The sequence below is a fragment of the Petromyzon marinus genome, chromosome 28 (assembly GCF_048934315.1).
Source record: "Petromyzon marinus isolate PM22_M1 ecotype Great Lakes invasive population chromosome 28, UKy_Petmar_22M1.pri1.0, whole genome shotgun sequence".
Taxonomy (NCBI): domain Eukaryota; kingdom Metazoa; phylum Chordata; class Hyperoartia; order Petromyzontiformes; family Petromyzontidae; genus Petromyzon; species Petromyzon marinus.
Genome location: NC_133694.1, coordinates 11,254,353 through 11,276,030, shown reverse-complemented (window position 1 = coordinate 11,276,030; position 21,678 = coordinate 11,254,353). Strand labels below are relative to the sequence as shown.

General features: G+C 47.9%; 1 protein-coding gene across 2 annotated transcripts in view; it reads left to right on the top strand.

The window, feature by feature from the left end:
* KCNAB1 (potassium voltage-gated channel subfamily A regulatory beta subunit 1) overlaps positions 1-21,678 on the top strand; it is a 111,569-nt gene that overhangs the window by 66,536 nt on the left and 23,355 nt on the right. For both annotated transcript variants that reach the window (XM_076070204.1, XM_032962368.2), the window contains exons 2-4: positions 15,777-15,820; positions 18,283-18,320; positions 21,272-21,351. In XM_076070204.1, the coding sequence (XP_075926319.1) occupies positions 15,777-15,820; positions 18,283-18,320; positions 21,272-21,351 (162 nt within the window). The remainder of the gene's footprint in view (positions 1-15,776; positions 15,821-18,282; positions 18,321-21,271; positions 21,352-21,678) is intronic.

Here is a 21,678-nt window from a genome sequence, read left to right as displayed (position 1 = left end):
AGTGAATCGGGCGGTGACGCGTGCGTGCGCGTCACCGCGTAACCGTCCTCTCCGGCGCCATGTGCGAGCGAGAGCCACTTTGGCGATGTGTCACTCGGGCTGCAAATATTTCATTGAAATCCTATTTTACTGCCGGTCGGTGGTGTTACAAGGAAACAGTAAAAGCGCGTCGATACGCACGTTATCGGCGAGAGCGCCGTTGCTGGCGTCCGCGTTGGAAGTGGTCCCTTGGGTTCACGGGACCATGGGGTGAGACGTAGGAGACTGCACGGTTTCACTCACAGTTGTATATGGTCATCGTTGCCGATTGAAAACGGACACCAGATAGTGACGAGGGTGAACGCAGAGCTCACCGGTAAGCGGGTAGCCAGTGCGGTCGTCACTCATTAATTTATGGTTTAAGAAGCTCCGCAGAATGATTACTGTATTCAGTTGCAACCTCTATCATATCTTTGTATTGTTTGTTTTCGTCGTGACGTTTTGACCTGCCCCGACTGGACATCTGTTAAAAAGGAGCTTTATAGCTCATCGGATTTCTCCAGTATAAATACAAATTCTGATTCTGGTCGAGACCAACGATGGAGTTGCAACCAAAGGAGAGAAACGCGCACGACAGGGAACGCGCGCCTTGGAGATGGAGCGATGAAATAAGCTCGTGCACAGGTGCCCGTTGATCGTTGCAACTGCTTGGGAAGGCCTTGACGCAGCAGTGGATAGATCATAGCTGGTGATGATGATGAAACAATTTCATATAATTATATAATAAACAATGGGCCAATTTGATCTCGGCTTAATGGACAGAAAATGACACATTCGTTGTATTTGCACCTTGATTTTGTTTTGCAGAAATAAGCACTCTTTGAATAAGAAATAACATTTGTTGGACGAGTGAAAAGTTTTACAGGACCACCATGGCAAATGTTTACAACTCCATAAGTTACGTATGTAAATGCATTTAGGGCACTGTGAATAACGAAGTAGAATATATGAATAATTATGTACCTTCTCATTGAAAAGTGAGACAACGTGTGGGGTCTTATGAGCAAAAATGAGTAATGTAATATATGATTTAAAGCTTTCGTGACTGCAGTAATTCATATTCTTAGTTCTTTCGGTAAAGTCACGTTGAAGGGAAACAACAAAATAAAATAATAATATATATTTTATTATTTTGTTGTTTCCCTTCAACGTGACTTTACCGAAAGAACTAAGAATATATATAATGTAATATATCTTGGATGGAGCTAAATGGAGACCACGATCGCTGACGTCTTTGAGAGAGGGCACGGCACATGAAGAGGTTCGACAATATAAGCGGTTGGTGATGTCACTTCTCATCGTTGCTGACCTGGCAATTTATTGGTGGTTGTTATTCCAAATATTCTTACAAAATTCGCAGAGACAGGAAACCCCATTGCTTGGCCGTGGTACGTGTGTGAAGCTTTTGAGTGGCTCAATGCTCGGCTAAATTGGGCAAAACACGGCCAATATGCCAACGCCGTGAAGACCCTGGGTTTTTTTAAAGTTGAAAGAATATGGGGTGTAATTTGGAAGGTTATTGTCCGTACTTTGTCTAACAAAATATGGCTTCTCTTCTTCCCTTCTCGATAAACTATGTAAACTAAGTAAAATGCACCATTTACAACCATCGCTGCACGTCCGGCACCGTTATCAAGAGATGTGGACAGATTGATTATATTGTCATTGCAGTGCAAATTGGTTTGACATACTGTGCACAAGTCGAAAAGCCTTTGCGTGCATCCACACGGCGCGCGGAACGTACGTGCGGAAACCGGGGTGCTGTTTTCCCACGTGCTGTAGGCTCAATGGATAGGACCTGGGCAGGAAAACACGGAACAAAATGCGGCGGGCCATGTGCTGCTCCTATCTGCTCTGGTTTCCCCCTAAGCCTTGTTACTGATCAACGGCAAGAAGGGCACAGAGAGCAAAGAGCGGGCAAAGATTGCGATCGGCGACGGCAAACGGCGAGGATTGCGGCGGCGTCGCGTGCGGTGCCGTGGTCTCTAATCCACTGCCTCGTCCTGTCGTTCCGACGTTCACACTTCCCTGCATTGGCTCCCGGTTGCCGAACGATTGTAAGGTCGCACGCGTTACACCCAAAGAGCTCGCCACATTTGAGCCACAATACCTCGCTGATCTCGCCAACGAGCATGCACCGTCACGCGAACACCGGTCATCCTCACAGCAGCGGCTTTTGGCGAACCATCGGACAAAGGCGGTGGTCACCGCATCGCGCGCTTTCAGATGGGCTTCTGCGGCCGTCTGGAACGCTCTCCCTTCTGATATTAGGAAGCTACGGGATCTAAACACTTTTAAAATATATTTGGAAAACGTATTTTCGTTGAGCTGCTTTTAGTGTTTAGTTTGTTGTCCTTCCCCCGCACCTCCGATTAGCACGGTTGGCTATGTACGGTGCGAAAGAAGTTCCACAACATACATACTTACTTCCCCTCTTTCCGCCGGGGCCTCCAGAGCAGCGGTGACGACCGTGGTGACGAGGCCTCATCAGTTCGACGTGGAATCGCTCGCTGTGTCCGTTGCAGGCCCTCACAAAGGATCCGTCACACTCTTCACATTTAGTGGCTTAAACATATATTGCAAAACATTGCTTCGTAAACATTTTGAAGTTAAAAATAAAACCTCACTCGCTTAAAGAAATGTTGCTGGAAAGCACGGGTTCAGAAGTCCCATAGACTAATAGAACAAAATTTTATTGAATCGTTTTGTAGCTAGGAGATGTTAGCTAAAAAAGAGTTGATATTTTTTTCGTATAGTTTATAGTTTAATGTCAACTCTGTTGGACGTCCTGCGTCCATCTGCACAACGTCTTCTACATCGAGCACCTCCTTGGCCCAGCTGCCACCCTCATCCACGCCTTCGGATATATGTACGTGTGTCGAACTTCTTTCGCAGTGTACGTTAGACAATCGGAGGTGTGGTTGGAAGGGCAACGATCATCTCTCGACTCGACCGCTCTCGCCCCCCTACGGTTGCAGAAGTAAACAAGTTGTTCCGCCACTGCGCACTCTGCGCCGATTCCCCACGGCGGCGCTTCGCTCGCGAGTTCGCTTTCGAGCGAGTTCTCGAATGTCAGCGATTCATTAATTTTGCTTCGAGGAGTTAAATTCCGCTTCCGCAGTGCGTTTGCCGAGCGAGCGACTCTCTGTGTGCTCGGATAGTTCCGCGAGACCGAGTTTCTACCCTGCAACAAAGGCAACCCCAAGTGTAGGGCTCGTGAAGTGCCTGACTGGGTGATGACTTGCTCACACGCTCCGCTTTAATTGTACAAAACATCCGCCGCCCCCCCTCCCCCCGCCCGTCCTCCAATATGGGACGATGAGAGGAGTCATTGGCAGTGGAGAGATTTCACCCGAAAGAATCTCCCTGCCCAAAATCAGAATCAGTTTCACATTCTTCTCTGCCATACTCAAACTGGAGTGGACGACTCAGCCCTTTGAACCTCAGTGTACACAGCGTGTATCCATCGTATAAACTGGTCCCTGCCCTGTGAATGTGGAGTGTTCACTCTGACCCATGGCCACCAATGGGGATGAGTGCCACGTCCCGTGCTCGTTCGAGCATGGAGACCCTTGGACTTGTATGCATGTTGAACTGTATATATGTTGAACTTCTTTCGCACCGTACGTAGCCAACTGCGCTAATCAGAGGTGCGGGGGAAGGACAACAAGCTGAACACAAAAAGTATTTTTTTAAAAAGTGTGAGTTTTCAATCTCGATTTAAAAGCGCTCAAACTGACCGCTGCACGCACAGCGCACAGCGCACGGCATTGCGTGCGCTGTGCGGTTTGCGTGTCAACGTGCGCACAATGCTTCCCGAGTGGACAAATGAGATGAGGCATTGCTCGCAGTGAACTCCCGGCAACACGCGAGCCGTGAACGCACAGACACATACAGACACACACACACAGACAGACACACACAGACACACACACAGACACACACAGACAGACAGCCGAGCGGCTGCAGCGCATTGAGGACATCTTATATAACACGCCATGCTGCCGTGCTGCAAGAGTGTAGTTTCTCCCCCAGCGCGTTTATATGACGGACTTGCTTTGTATTCCCGAGACGGCAAGGAAGACGATGCTCAGTTGGTTTGGGCACGCGCTGAGAGGAGACAGAAGGGCTGTGAAGGAGCGGAGGGAGACCGAGGGGGTAATGGAAGAACGAGGTGGAATGAGATACGAGGAGAGTTGATGTGATCAGAGAAGAGGCGCAGGATAAAAGCTCGTGGAGAAAGAGAATTCGAGCAGCCGACCCCACACAATACTGGGATCGCAGGCGAGATGTTAACTCCCTCACCTGGTATGCTGGAGGTCGTAAGTTCAATCCTGACCCTGACGCCTGCTGTATATTTGGAGTTTGCGGTGTCTCTCTCTCCGTGTTGGCGTGGATTTTTCTCGGGGTCCTCTGGTTTTCCACCTCCACATTTAGAATCAACGTCACGCGTTCAGCGTTTGGCTGCTGTACATTTGCACGTGATGATGATAAGCCACTTCTTTGAGCTATCATTTGTGGTCAGGTCGCTTCTGCAAAAGAGTTACATAGCTCAGTGGGGCCTTACTTGGTAAAATAAAAAGTAATTTAGTTTTATGCTAATGGAAGCTTTGTCCAAGAGCTGTAATTACCTGATGCCTCTTGAGCGCGCCGTGGCGAACAGTACGCGCGTGGACTCGCGCAGCATGTGCCTTCGAAATTCCCTGGGCTGCCTCTCCATCGTGTTTTGCGTATATATATATTCGGGGTCTACGTCCGACGTTTCGCTCCACGCGCTCTGTGCGGGGCACTTCTCCGGGAGCTGAGCACGTGGGGTACGACGCGGAAACGCACCGGAGTGCTTTCACGCGCAGCGCTGAGCGCTTTGCATCGCTCGTTCCTGACGGCGATAACCGAAGCGTTCCACGCGCGTGACCGTGGCACTGCGCCGGCGGGACATTTACGAATGGGGACTCCTCCTCCGTTCGGTTTTTATTCGGCCAGATTCACACACTCAAGAAGTCATCGTTCAAGCGGATATTTTGAAGATTTGCAATGCACGCCCTCGCAGCAACTGGAGTAACATTGCATTACTGGGTGGCTCAGGACTTTCACATTGCTTGATGGCGCGTCAGAGGTAGAAGCTTGGACCGCTGACATTCTTTCCCACGTGTATTTTTTTGGGCCGCGCCGCGTGTTGCTTGATCAGACGTTTGGCCTAAGTGTGCGGTAAAGCTTCATCAGTTTGAAGCGAAATGAGGGTGCAGCCCGAAGCCACATCGGAGGGCGATGCGGAACGAACATGAACGCCTACATAATGGGACTAACACCTACGCAGTCGTGCCTCTGAAATCCTTGGTTTCCGCATCGTATTCATACGAACGCAAATAGTTTTCAGTCCACCCCGAGATGTGTACAGCACAGTGGGAATGTAATTTGTTATTTTAAAATATAGCCACATTTTTATTATGATATGGACAGACAATTTATAATTGTAATTTAATCGAGTAATGTATGTGCTGCTGATGATGATATTAATAGTACTTGTCAGCCCTTTGTTATTCCACTACAGGCTAGGGGTGGGGCATGCCCTACAGTAGTTCAGATGTCACTCACCGCTGATGTTAGCCGTGGCCAGGAATCGAACTCAGGTTGCCGGGTTCATAGCGCTGTTGCGTTAACCACAGCACCATCGCTCCCCCCCCTCGTACAAATCATTTATACGGAACAAAAAATTCTCATCAAGACATATCATTGCAATGTAGTTGTTTGAGATAAGTAGGTGTGTAAATGTAAGCGATTAATAAACGCAAATCATTATCCTTAATCGATGCACCGACGATGCATCGTTACATTCCTATCGCCGTGTGTAATGTGCGCGACAGAACAACCTGGTACCCTGCACCAGTTTGTGATGACGGCAGGTTCCAAAGCTAAGATACGGCAGGGCTTAAGACCGACATTGATTATTTTCCGTGAACGCTGTCGTGTGACTGCATGAATAGCAGAGGATGATATAATGGCTATTGGCTATTAATTTTTGGAAAGCCAGTTTGCCAAAGGGCGCATACATTCCTGTTCGTGCGAATCCAAATAATGTATGCGGCTGCTCCTCCGGTGGTGGATTGCCCCGAGTGGGAGGCAAAACCTTCACCACCCCCCCACAAGTCTTCGCGTTATCTTGGCAGCCAAAACACAGCTTTGTGGCTACCGTATATCTCGCATCGTCTTTCATTCACAACGCACGAGTCGTCCTGACAACAAACAAAAACGGGGAACCTCGGAACGTGAAGTAACGGGGGGCTCCTGATTTGAGTAGCAATACGAACTCTCTTCACACTATAATGACTGCTTCATTTACAATATTGGCAGAGAAGTTACGCGAATAACAATGCCTGGCGGGGTGCTGCTGCTGCTGCAGTGTCAGAGCTCACCGCGCAATTGAAAGGTTGTTAAATTAAAATGCCGGTTGAGGGTCAACTCGGCCCATCATCCCTCCAGGCGTTGTGTTGATATAAAAAACATTATACTGTACACACTTTAGTGCCAAGTCAACGTAAGTTTTCGGGTTTTTTTCCCGTGGACAAACTGGCCCCCAACGATGGGAATGTGGAACTCTGACCGCTGGCTCTAGGCCACCGTCAGAGGTGATCGCCACGCAACAATAATACCAGCGGGAGGAGACGCTTCAATTCTTAGTGCGTTTCTTGCCACTTTGGGAGAACGATGTGAACGTTTGGGGAAAACGCAGAGCGGTGAATGCCAGCCGTGCTTGGTGCGTGGATGAAACAAAGATATTACAAAGCGTTACGCGTTTGCTCTACGGTACCAGTCTATGCTTGCGTATGGAAACATGTTTAGGTAGCTACATGGCAGCGTCGCGGTCTGCTGCTAACCCCGACGAGAGCGCTTCGGGAGAAAGTTTGTGCAACTTTGCTATTCCCTCCGTTGAAGGAGCTCAGACTGCAGTTGTCGACTATTTGGTACAGAGTTTTGGGCTGCACGGCCACAATCTCACCCCTGTGGCTTGTTGTTAAATGTGTGCCCTCCACCCCCCTTTGTGTGTTCAATGGAGTTGGAGTAGCGCTGCACCGGTTAGCGCAAAATGACGCTGTAAACACGGCGGCCTGAGTTCGATTCCCGGCCACGGCTAACGTCAGTGGTGAGCGATATCTGATCCGGTACGAGTCCCTCTCCTCCAATTCACCAATTCGCACTGACCAGTATGGTAAAGTATGGTCAAATAACTCCAATTAGTTGTGAGTGTGGGGATGATTTTTTTGTGTGTCAGTTTGTTGCCCTTCCCCCGCACCTCCCACCGTTAGCTACGTGCGGTGCGAAAGAAGTTCAAGAGGATGGTCATTTTTTTTATTATTTTACAAAGCGTCATTCATACAATTGCATCACAAATCGTCGTGCGATCATTTAGACAACTACCACAAGCAGGGGATAGTGACAAAAAAGGAACTTGTATGTTAACACATGATTACAAGACCGAAGGTGTTTCTAATGTTTACCCGGTCGAACCCTCAGCTCCTCCTCACAGCAGCCAAGAGCCATCAAACCCACAGAGCCACACCCAGAATGCTCTCCCAACTTGCTCACTCAAGCCAATATCCCTCTGCGTTCAGTGTGCGGCCCCCTCATTCGCGTGGGGGTTCCTCCGTGTTTCAATCTCGGCCAAACGTCAAAGCAACTAAAAAATCCGGATCCTCTTCGATGAGGCGCTGGCGACTCGGTGAGGCTTTTTCGCGGTGGTGACCAAATTTGCATTTTGAGAACGCCAGAGACTCTCTCTCGTGCCCGCCCCTGTAAGGTGGCCTGTGATAATATTGGAGAAAACAAACGAATGCAAACGTGCGTGCAGCGGAACGGACTGTGGCCTCAGAGTGAGTGCGTCTCGCCGGGCTCAAAAGCTGCGGGTAGTTCACTGCCGCTTAGTGGCGCATGGCGATTGTTGTTGTTGCTGTTGCACAGTGAATGGAGAAGCACCGTGGCCACCTCAGCACCACTGCGTGGCGAAAGGGGGTTGTCGTTGATGTCTCTTTTTTTGTATTGTTGTTGCTGCCTTTGAATAAAAGGAAGGGGGGGGCGTCTTGTTAAAGGCCCATTGCTGGGGTCGCACACCCACCATATCATATTGACGTCCTGTAAACTTCAACCTCCTCGTTGTGTTGGTGTAGAGCTGTCAAAACCCCGTGCACCAGACTCCGCAGCCCGCCACAGCACTGGGCGATGCCAAGGGCAACGTAGCGGGGCTGAAGACGGCGCTTTCTATCGCAGTGTCCCCTCCGGGGCCGCTAGGCGCCGGTTTTTGTTATTGGGAAGCACATTCTCGTGGAAAGTGCCCTAATGTAATAGTCGGCCTATCCCCGGCAAACTCTCTCACCCGTGAACGGGCGTTACTTATGAGCGCGGTCGATGCACGCCGCGTGAGCTGCGTTCTTCAACGGCAAAAGAATGCTGTTGCGTCGGAAGAACACGTGGAAGGAATCGTGACGGCGCTAACTTTAGTATCGTCTATAATAGAGGTTTTCTTTTTTTAGATCGCATAAATATAAATGTGTCGTTGCACCCGCCACCACCCAACACAGCCAATTGGTAAGGTTTTTCACGTGAACAAAACATTCACAATTAGTTACTAGTTCAGCACACCCGTGTGTTGGAGAGTAAACCCACCACATCTACAATTCGAGTATGACGTTTCACCGGTAATTATTAGAACCAGCCTCATCAGGCGATCCCCAGACTTTTTACGTGGCAAACCTTACTAATTTGCTGTGTTGGGTGGTGGCTGGTTTAACGACACATTTATATTTACACGATCTAACCTCAACAAAACTCCCCCTCCATTACGGATAATATTGGTCGCGAAAGCCTTCTATTACAACGTGTTAAACTTTAATATCGTACCAGCAGATCCCTGATGTAGCCCAGCTCTGTGCGTATGCGTAGAGGCGAGGGTTGGCGGTTCGTAGCAAATGTTTTTCGAAAAGAAATTTCCTATCGCGCTCACCACTACTCCCTGTGCATTCACTCAAATCCGTCGCCCATGGATATCTGGGGAGACCATCACTGGGCTTCATCCTAAAGGTCCTCTTAAACAAATTCACGTCCAATTACCTAAAGAGCACCGCCTTGTTCCTTTAGCTCCCATAGTCTCAGAAGGACCGTCTGATTCCTAGTAAAAAAAAATCCATCGTCTTAAAACTTTGTTTGGCAACAAGTCTTTCTGCGTTGCTGTTCCAAGTTTCTGGCGCACCCCTTTCTGCTCATCTGCAGCTTGGTTCCCTCCCTTCACTCCCCTCTGTATGTCCCTATTAGACCCAAACCCAGGGCGTATTTGCACCCATACCTAACTTGTAGGTTTGGCACCTCTTAGCTCTCACAAGTTTGCACACTGTATTTATTTATGTGTGCCTGTGTCACTATTAGGTTAAAATGTAGAGCTTCCTTGCACCTGGACCTAACGTTTTCTGGCACCTCCTGAGCTCATTATATTTGCACTTTTTTACTCGTGTGTTTTGTTTGTGGCCATTAACTACCTCGTTTGTTAGCTGTGCAATATTAATTACCCTGTACTCGGTCTTTGCAATGTTGATGTTTTTTTCCCTTTGTTGTTGTTGCTGTAGTCACCCAACACAGATCTCCTTTGTAAAATAGCCAAGTAACTGGCTCATCCGTGTAACAAATACAATTAAACCTAACTCCGGTAGGGCTCGAGGTGCCAGACCCTGGCTCGCCAGGGGGATGCAGTAACAGCAAATTGTGGACGACACGTGCTCCCGTCGGTACGTGATAGTGTTTTCCCCCTCGCACGGCGCGGGTTTTTATCTGCGTTCACCGGCTTCCTCCCCACATGTAAATAGTCATTCACTGGCTGGTAACACCTTAACACACAGGGGGGACCGCAGAACTTCGGGAAAATGTGGCGCCGGCTCATCGCGTGGCTGCTGCCTCTAAGTCGTTGCCTCTCTCTTCGAGAGCGAGGAGTGAATACCGTGCGGTGTGTTAGAGTTCAATTTTTTATTTTTTATTTTTATGCCGACACTCCATGGCCAAACTCTCTTCCTCATCTCTTCCATTGGGCCCTGCAGGACTGTGTTGTCAAGGTCCCCCTGGTCTTGGTACGCCTGACATAAAAAATGTAAAACTATTTTTTTTTGCCAAGTAAGGCCCTCTGAGCTATTTCAGAAGCAACCTTGGCCATAAATGATAGCTCAACGAAGTTACTTATCATTTGGAATTTTATAGCAGCTAAATGCTCTAAACGCGTGATGTTGATTTTGAGTGTGGAGGGAAAAACCAGAGGATCCAGAGAAAAATTCACACGACCACAGGGAGAGAGAGACACGCAAACTCCAAATATACAGCTGTTGGCTTCGGGAGCGGGATCGATCCTACGAACTCCTGCATACCAGGCGAGGTATTTAACATCTCCTAGCCACCGTGATGATGATGAGAGAGAGAGAGACACCGCAAACTCCAAATATACAGCAGCAGGCATCAGGGTCGGGATCGAACCCACGACCTCCTGCATACCAGACGAGGTAGTTAACATCTCATAGCCACCGTGGTGATGATGATGATGAGAGAGAGAGACATGCAAACTCCAAATATACAGCTGTTGGCTTCGGGACCGGGATCGATCCTACGAACTCCTGCATATCAGGCGAGGTAGTTAACATCTCATAGCCACCGTGATGATGATGAGAGAGAGAGAGAGACACGCAAACTCCAAATATACAGCTGTTGGCTTCGGGACTGGGATCGATCCTACGAACTCCTGCATACCAGGCGAGGTAGTTAACATCTCATAGCCACCGTGATGATGATGAGAGAAAGAGAGACACGCAAACTCCAAATATACAGCTGTTGGCTTCGGGATCGGGATAGATCCTACGAACTCCTGCATACCAGGCGAGGCAGTTAACATCTCGCCACCTTGGCGCCCCATAGAACAAGCATCGCCAGGGTAGGGACCGTACCCACGACCTCCTGCATACAAGGCGAGGGGATTAATATCCTCGCCGTCGCCTTAGCGACCGGTACGGCGATTACCAGTCTGGGGAGAAGTGAACAAATGGCCGCCCTGCGGAAAGTCTGGCCCCTGCCACCGGAATGTGAATTTAAAGCACCAGCTTAGGCCACCAACGGAGATGATTGCTGCTCCCTTTTCTCAGTGAGCAGAGAGACACTCTGACTCGACTCACGCCGACCATGGACATTCTAGATCGAAAGCACTTAACGCCGACGCATATTGTTCAGTCACACTTGCCAGTGTTACACGTAACGAAAGGGACCCTAATGGTTTTCTGCCACGGCCTTTACTCATAGTCATTGCGTGGCTCTTAATTGGAGTCTCTCGTGAAACGTTGATGAATGGTTCTTGCTTGAAACAGTGATGATTATTCGTCTCGCACATAGAAAGGGCAGGCTGATAAACAACTGACATTTCTGCGATTGAACACGTTGCTGTATATGCCACGTCTGCCTTAGGGATGGCACAGAGATCTTATACATGGGAACACCAACGTGTATATATTTGGTAAATGTGCATATGCGTAATTGAATATGGTAATTATATGTTTCGCCAATTCAATGAGCATAAACTTGTTATGCAAACGTATTAAAAGAACACATTCTTTATTCATATTCTGTGGGCTGACCTTCAGAACAATGTAATACACACTGTAGCAGGGACGTATAGAATGCACTCTTTACGCATCAAGCGTTAGCCATTCAACATTCCAAACCGTGCCCTTTCGCATACATAATAATACGTTTAAATCAAATACTGCAGAGGCTTACACTTTCACTGAACGGTCAGGGAATCGAATGAGGCTATTTTTGCTCCGCATATATTTTTACTTTCTTTGCCTTGGCAAATATCCAACCGGTGGCGACGTGTCCTCGACTGCAACTCAATCGCATGGCGCTGAGGGGGTCAGAGTTCAAATGCCGGTCTGGGGTTTGGCCTCGGCGCATCGTCCCTCGAGGATCGATCAAATGTCGCGAGTTGTCCTGTGAATGGACTGCCGCCCTTGCCCATGGGAATGTGGAAATTTTATATCACGGCGAAGATAAACACTGGCTTACGCTGCTCGGTTGACGTATTGACTCATTGCCACGGGCTCGAGCAGACGTGCGGCGGACGTAGTAAAGGAAAGTCCTCGTGTTTTTGTTCGTTATTTAGCAATACAGTAACAGCCGATGTAAGGCTCCCCCATTTACGTCGTTTCGCAAATACGTCGTCACTTTACTATTAACACCGCTACCCGATGAGCGTCGCCTCAACCCACACACACTCACGTTGCTGACGGGCATCGTCGCCTCACAGCCTTCGCCTCCACCACCCACTGCCCTGTGAATCGCCTTCATTGACGTCGTTTCGATATTCGTCGGCGCACCTTTCAGGAACGCATCACCGACGTAAACCGGGGTGTTCATGCACGTAATTGATTTCCACAGTTAGAGATCAGGCTGCAGCCATGAGATGTCTCTGACGTTCGCGCCAACGCTCCCTGCACTAGTCGGGGGCTCTGGAGAGGTGTTTTTGGCCTCCTCTTCCACGCTGGTCCCATGTCTTTTTTAATTGGAAGAGGTGGAAGTACCCGCACTGTACCTCGCCACACACGACCTGTGGTTGTATCACAAGGCCGTAGCCATGGAGTCAACATTGGGGGGGGGGGACCAAATCTTCCAGGGGGTCTGGGGGTCCCCCCCCCCCAGAAAAATTCTAAATTTGAAAAGGAATTTCCTGCCTAAATTATTAAAAAATTCACGAACACATGGGATGGACTTTTCTTTTTTACAATATTGTCTAATAGTGTATTGTATTACATTTCTGTTTTTAAATGTTTTTACCTTTTCTTGTTTCATTGTATGTAATGGCAGAGATTAGGGATTAATAGAGTACAACCATAACCACAATCATATAAACAGACATCTATTTTATAGAAATGTATTGGGGGGGACATTTTGAGCATATTTCAATATTGTGTCCCCCCCAATATATATTATAATTACGGCCTTGGTGTATCTATTTATACTACTGGGTGGGCAGAGGCGGGGGTGGGGGGGGGGGTTTATGAAACTTGCACCGTTGGTTCAGCTGCCACGCCGAGAGATCGAACTGGCGACCTTTAAATTGCAAGTCCAGCGTGTTAACCTTGACACCATGGCAACATCCCTTATTTTCCATGTAAAGTTGTACACATGACCCTGGCAAATATTGCCTTTCACTTGAGAATACACCTTAACATGTAACGTCCACTTTACTACTGGCAGCGAACTTAGACAAAGCCCTTCAGAAATTTGCAGGAAAAGGTGGAATCTCATCCAATGAACCCTGGACGTCTCCCACCTCATTGGCACGCATGCTAGCCACTGGCTTGTACTTTCAGCCAAACCGCTCTGCTTCTCCACTGTGCCTGATGCTAGAGAGGAGGGTGTCCCTACTGTATGTGGAGGCTTCCCAGGCTGGGGGGGTGGAGTCACTTTTCTCGTAGGACTCCACACTCGCTCCCACTGTGAATAATGACGACACTCTCTAATCGTGCCTACACCGTCGGTGGCATTTCAAGTGCGTCTTTATAAATTGCGTGCTCATGTGTCTCGTTAAATCACAGCACTGCCCTTTCAATTGATTTTGTTTTTAATTAGTCATTGTAATCACCAGCACTGATTCGTCCACTGCTGGTTGAAGGTCTCTCCAACAACAACAACAACCGTCGTTCGCCACTAAGTGGTGGTGCCGTCACCAAAGCGCTTGCGCCAGGCTATGTCCACTTCGAGGCCACGTGAAGTGTGAAGTGTCGAACGCCCGCTGGCAGGAGGGTCACGGGACAGAACTATGTGCCATGGGTTGAAGGCCTCCGCCCAGCATTGCCATCCGAAGCGTGCTCGCGATGCCACACGGTACATCTCGCACACGAGCTGATCTAGTCAGGCTGCTATCCACAATGGTCACCTTCTTGGGCAGGGGTTGGCAACATACGGCTGTATGGCTTCCCCCCTTGCGGACAGCAGTTGCTATAATTATTTAAAAACTTAAATCTTAAACGTAATGTAACGAAAATATCATTTATTAAATATGGCAGGGGAATGGGTCACTATGGAATGTCTTGGTGACAACAAAATGTATTACAGTCAAATTATTATTGTTAACGATTAGCTAAGGGGGGGGGGGGGGGGGACTAAATAGACGCAGTTGATTACATAACCTATTTTGTTTATTTAAGTGAGACAAATACAAATAAAACGGCTCTTCTTTCAAAGGTTTCCAACTACTGCTCTTGGGCGCCTGCAATTCCATCACCAGTCTCGTCTATCGGCCGTCGTCTCATCTGGCGATGTGTTCTGCCAGAGCCAATTTACTTTCATGAATAGACATTACCGAAAGAACCAAAGAAGACATTAAGCGCTTTATCGCAAAAACCTCATTTCACACCGGGGCCAAACATTAATCAACGTCAGCATTTACACGGAACGGAGCATAACTTTGTGTAAGCAAGTTTCCGACGTCCAAACAGAGACGTAACAAAGACGTTGCAGTTTTTTGCAACAAAGTCATTAATTTGAAGAAGTAATTTTAATTATCAGCAAAATGCTACGGACGTTCAATTCAAAACATCCCAGAGCCTTGCTACATTTCTAACATGCTCCTTTTATTAAAGTAATAGTTCAAAGGGTATTTTGCAATTCCATAATGTTTTCTTCTTTAGCACGGGAATGTTGCCATGACATGTAGAGATATAACGCATCCCAAATGTACGTAATTACGGCTCTATGTTTAACTTTGTCTCATGAGATGTTTTGCATAGCGTTCATTACTTGTGATGTTTATACGTGATCTCTTGTTGCATGTCCACCCGCCTGGCGATGGTGTGGTTAGAGTTCTTCACTAAAAAGCAAAAGATTTTGAGTTCAAGTCCCGGTTGGGGGATGACTTCCAGGATCAATGAAGTGATCACTACTTTGTGCAAAATAAATCGAATCAAATCGTTAGTACATTTGGTATGCGCGTCATTTGTATAGTGCAAGGCTATCACAACGGCGCTATGTTTCAAAGTCGTTTACAGTCTGAGGTTGTTTCACAGTAGGGGGCGACGTTGCTATATGTGGTTTCACCAAATTAGGTAATCTGCAAGTTAAATTGTAAATTGGAGAAAATGTTGACCGTGTCACCGGCACATAATGGCCGATTCCTTTTCTAATAACATCGCGCAATCTTCGACATCGACGATGAAGCGGACAGCGAGTATTCGTGGTTAATACGCCTTCCATATTAACCGGGGCGGCCGTGGGTCACAAACTGCGAATCTCCACGAGACGCAACAAACACGCCACTGCAGGGACACGACAAAGACAAACATCTCTCATATAGCCTTAACGGACCATTGGGGCAAGTGCTGTTAGCGAGCACTCATGAAGGCCGACATGGCACACGAGTGGGTGGGTGGCCAGTACCACGCCGAGCCGCCTTTGTCTCCCCAGTGGTGATGTTTATACACCACTGCAGGCACTCATTTTAGGCTCGGTCAACATTGGGTCATCCCAGGACCGTTTCAGATAATGATCGCTGATGTTGGCCGTGATAAGGAATCGAACTCTGGTTACCGGGTTCGTAACAGAGCGCGCTAACCGCTGCACTGCCGCTTCCCACGGCTTACACGGAGCTCCGCATACACACGCCACATGTCACACGCAACGTGTTGACACGCAACGTGTTCCTGTGTGTGTGCGTGCGTCTGCAGAAACCTGGGGCGATCGGGTCTCCGTGTGTCCTGCCTCGGACTGGGTGAGTGACGGGTAGAATTTCCATCTAAAGTCGGCGTGTATGATGTGCTTTGTGATATTTATGCTTGTGATTATGAGCGCTCGAACATAACATTGACCTTCCGAGGTTGCCAATGCCATAATTTGCTTGCGTACATGAAACGGCAAGCAGCAGATGTGTTGTGGTGCAAAAAAAAACAACAATGGGTGGATCGTAAAACAAAACGGGATAAAATTAATAGGAAAAAAATATATTTCATTTTTTCAGCGGTTAAATCGGTGGGATTCCCACACTATACAGTAAAAAAAAACACTTTTACATGAAGAGAGTCTCTTTGCCTCGGATTAATTTAATTTAAAAAGTAACAATGGCAGACCGGGGTACATTGCCCTGGGTCGTATTGAGGCTTCATTAAAGAGAGGTGCAGAGTTCCAGATGCGTTTCGCGGATAGCTAAAATCGCGGATAGCAAATTATTGGTTCTTTCGGTAAAGTCACGTAGAAGGTAAATAATAAAAAATATATATAAAATATATAAAACATAATAAACATAATAAAAGACAACGTCCTATCTTTCCGACAGCTCTGTTCCTCACCTGAGGACGGCTGCTTGCGTTGTGGCCGAAACGTCGTGAGAATTTTATTTTATTGTTTTATTTTTATTGTTTCCCTTCTACGTGACATTACCGAAATAACCGAGAATATGAATCCCTGCAGTCACGAACGCTTTAAATCGAGATTTAAATTCGCGGATAGCAAGTTCGTAAATAACGAGGGAATACTGTGTACAGAAATACCTCGGTTTATGCCCTCCCGATTTACGTATTTTCTCTGTCACGTGCTCGGCTCATTGTTACCCATGTACCGTGGTTCCTCGCCGCAACGTGCTCGACATTTACGAACTTTACTGCTGAGACCCAACATTGTTTAGGGGCCGTCCATAAATGACGTCACGCGATTGTTGACGATTTCTGACCCCCCTCCCCCCTAGTCACACGGTGTCACAAAAAGTCAGACCCCCCCCCCTTCAAATATGACGTCACAAAGCTCTGCCCCCCCCACCCAAAAAAATAAAACATGCTTTAAATCGCTTTAAACTATTGTCATTGTAGTGCGTATTTAATGTGGCGCTGCACTCCGACGTTGTAGGAGAAAACATTTATTAAAAAGTCTATTTAATTAAGTAGAACGTGTTGTCTATATTTATTTAAAGTTGCGCATTTTGATGTGACGTCACATTTCTCAACCCCCCCCCCCTCGTCATACATCGTCACAAATGTCTGACCCCGCCCCACTCGGTGCGTGACGTCATTTATGGACGGCCCCTTACGCAACGTGCAGACGCCAATTGGCGACCCAGCGTTAGCGTCTCTGACTACAGTCGTCTCTATCATTCTGATCACTCGCTCCTCTATTCATATACCCCTCCCCCCACTTACCAATTTATGGCGACTACTTGTTTTAAGTCTAAAAACGATATTCATATGATCAACAACGAATAATCATGCATAAAATACAATACGCAAGGTAATATATCTTCAAATATTCATAATATGCATTTACTTTTCACACCGATGGTTGTGCAGGATAGATGCGCTATGGGTTACTGAGCATGCTCTGTTTAGGTTTTGCACCACAGTAAGATCTACCATCCCATTTCGAGTAGTAGTACTACTACTGCTAATAGGTACTATACCACGTTATGATCCACCATCCCATCTCTTTGCTTCGATGAAGTATTTACTTTCTGCTTCTTTGGTTCTTTCGGTAAAGTCACGTAGAATGAGAATAAGATAATAAATTGATAAAATAAAATAACACAATAATATTCTCACGACGTTTCGGCCACAACACAAGCGGCCTTCATCAGGTGAAGGGACGAGACTGTCTGGAGGACAGCGCTGTCCTCCAGACAGTCTCGCCGAAACGTCGTGAGAATATTATTGTGTTATTTTATTTTATCAATTTATTATTTTATTCTCATTCTACGTGACTTTACCGAAAGAACCAAAGAAGATGAATCCTTGCAGTCACGAAAGCTTTAAATCGATATTTACTTTCTGGTTTTCAGGAACGCATCACGGGCGTTAACGGGGGTATGCCTGTCCAACAAAAAGCTGTAAATATGTCCCCGTGTATTGATTTTGTTACTTATATTCTCCAAAACGAAGCCAATGATGATTGCGTGTTATCAGATATATCTCTAAATCTAATTGATTAAGTGTTCTCAATCATACAAGCAAATAACATTCTAAACTCCACACCGAAGGATACATGAATCCACTTCAATGAACATTTGGCTCCGGCTCATTGTGTGGTTGCTGTCTTTCCCGCCTGTATGTGCTTCCTCCTCGTCCCTCTTGAGTCATTCCCCCTCGTCTAGCGTGAGCGAATACTGTGCAGCGGGCAACGCTTTTACAAGCTTAAAATGATCATTGTTAGAGTCAATGTCTATTCATTACGTGTTTGTGCATTTCTTCGCAGGAACGTGGGTGACATTTGGAGGGCAGATCAGTGAAGAGGTGGGCAGGGACGCGAGGCTCCTTTTGTTCACAGGCTGAGTGGGCAGCCAATTGTTCCAATTAGCGTACGACGCTGACTTTCACACGCAGGAGGCTAACGAGACGATCTGCGTACCATTGCAATGCCACCGCCTGCCAGGCTCTTCGTTAAGGGCCTAGCAGGTGGTATCAGTTCCGATTAAACGGGTGCATTATTATTCAATTAAGAAAATTGATTTGCGCTGTTATTGGCATTCATCTCAATTAGCCAATGCCAGTTCTCAGACTGGTGTCACTGCCTCCCCACAGTCTGTTAGGGCCACTCCAGCCAGGTGTAGGGTTGCCACCGTGGGAATGCTGTCCCAGTATCGTGAGATTTTTTTACTCACCTTGATATGCTCCGTGTTTACATCATGAGACCTCCTTTGCCAGTACCAAAATAATAAGAATAGGATTTTCCCCTTTTTTTCTGGCAACCAAACTGAAACCTTTTACAAGGAATCATGTTACTGCATTAACCACACTACTTGTGGTCAGAATGCAAACAAAAAACGCACTCTGATAATATATGCATTGTCTTTGAAACTGATTGGTTCACACCAGAGACAGCTTTCTTTTGAGCCTCGTCTCAAACGGTGCTAGACCAGAGGACGTGGCCGGTTGTCAGAAGGTTTGCGAGTTCGAAACGTGATTAAGGTGCACATTTAACTAATTTTCCCTCGTGGGTCAAGCAAATACTGTCCGTACAACTTCGTGAGGGTGTCAACTTTGGTTGGCCCAATGAGGCACGGGGCCCCCACCATTGGGATCTTTGAATTTCCACGACTGCTCTGCTCCACGCAGGGAGACGCCGTGGATTTGGGCCACGTGTTGGGATTCCCTCGTCAAATCGTGAAGGAATACGTTCCGGAGATGCTCGTGAAGTGTAAATTTCGCCGACAATGACATTGGCCTTCGAAAACCAAACACATTCCTGCGGAGGGAGCTGGTAGGAACGTTGGGTTGCTCGGTCAATGGCCAGGGTCAACGGCGGCACCACGTGGTGTATTCCGCACAATATGCCCGACTGTGAGGGCGGGCACAAGCCGGCGTGAGTAGGGTAAACGTTGAGATTTATAAGGGCACCACGGGGTGACCAGCCACTCCCCACCCAGCCCCACCCCTCTCACCTCCCATCCAGCCCCACCCTCCCCACCCAGGCCCTCCCCACCCTCCATCCCCAGCCCCTCCCCACCTTTCCCCATCCAGCCCCTCCCCACTCTTCCCACCCAGCCCCTCCCCACCCAGCCCCTCCCCACCCAGCCCCTCCCCACCCTCCCCACCCAGCCCCTCCCCACCCCTCCCATTTTATCCGGGTGTCCGGAGACATCCACAGACATCCACAATTAATCCCCTGCCTCCTGTGAATTAATCCCGGTTGGGCTTCCAGTCCACTACGTTTCCTACCAGTATAAATAAATACATATATAGGCGATTAAATACATGAAAATAACGTTTCTCTCTCATCAGCTTATCTCATAACTTTACCTCATCACTTTCTCTCATCACTTTCTCGCTCATCACTTTACCTCATCACTTTCTTTACGCCTCTATACAAGGAACGATACAGTAAGCCTTCTCCACAAATGTGGCTGTCGCCTGATGAAGCTAGTTGTAATTACTGGCGAAACGTCGTACTCAGGTTTGTAAATGTTGTGGCTGAGCTCTCCAACACACCGGTTAGTGCTGTACAAGTGACGAATTGGCCACGTTCTGTTTACGTGACAACTCTTACTAGTTGGCTGTGTCGGGTGGTGGCGGGTTTTAACGACACATTTATATATTTACGCGATCTAAGCCAAAAACCTCTACTATGGATAATATTGTTCGCGAAAGCCTCCTGCGTGTTAAACTGCATTATTACTGCCCTCTGCTGTCCAAGGATCCTTTGTGTTTAAATTGCGCCCCTTCACCCTGCTTGCCTGTTCAGCTCTCCTCCCCTTATCATGCCCAACAGTGGAAAGACAACTCCATTGGAATAATATCCAAGAGATAAAGGGGCCGAACGTGGACCAGAGACCAACCAATAACCAACAAAGCAAATCACTCGTCCCGCTCACTTTAATTAAACGAGAGAGGGCTTGCGTAGCACGCATCCCTTGAAGAGACGGGACGAGTGCTGCTACGGGGGCAGCTTACACTGAAAATTAATGCGCAAGGTTGTCTGTGGCCAGGTGTTCCACATTTCTGTACCACATGAGAAGATGGAAGTTAGCATGTTTTTGTTGTTGTTGTTGTTACTGTTGTTAAATGACAGCAAACAATGATACTTGTGTTTGGTTACTATCAAAGACCGTATTGCACAAATGCACTTATTTTGTGCAATACTTCTGACTCACAGCGAGAGTGACCTTGGTTGGAATTCCGACTTGGGCGCATTTATTGTGTGGCGTTTTGTATGTTCTCCCCCTGTTCTTTCCTAGCCAAGCAGGTGTAATAGTGATAATGAATAAACTGCTGTCACCAAGGTTGTGGCTTCTCGGCTGGTCCCAACGTCTGCCATGATCCACAGATGGTGGGGGGGACGGCAGAGTAATGAAGTCAAGGCACACGTGGAACTGCAGTGGATTACCGCTGCACTGGATTAGTGCCACCACTCTGCCCATTTGAGCAGCGGGGAGCCACTAATCTCTGTTGGCGGCCCCTAAGCCAGTGGCGGAAATTCTGTAACTTTTTACAGCAGGGACCAGTCACACTATTAGACGGCCGCTGTTGACTTCACGACTGAGCGATCTGCCTCGTAAGCATCTGCCATGGGTGCCTGCGTGCGCAGCTTCGCGGGGTATATTCACATGCACGATTGCCAGTGAGTGCGTGTACGAGCAGGCAGGCGGGCAGGGGTGATATACGTGCGGCGTGCTCGCACGGTTAGCCGTGGTGTTGGAAACGTCTTGGGACCGCTCGATGTGTTTGACGCGTGCGGATTTCCGCAGGTGGCGGAGCAGCTCATGACGGCGGCGTACGACCACGGCGTGAACCTGTTCGACACCGCAGAGGTGTACGCTGCGGGGAAGTACGTGGTAGTGATACGTTTATCAACAATAATGTTATTAAAATAATAAGGTACCAACGAATACCCCCCACATTCATGTCGGCGCTCATTGCGGACAGCGCCGAGGTCAGAGTGCGTCACTTGTGGCGGCGCTCATCATTGCTGGTGGCCCTGAGTCGGCAGTGGGAATTTCTGCATTTACACTCCCTCCATGTGACTATCACGCTTGACTCCCATCAAAGTGATACTCATTTTACCCAGCGCAAAGGGATGACGGGCTGAGTGGACGCCCGACTTTTTATTTAAACGCACATCCAATCGGTTGCGAATTGAGCGCTGTGACCACAG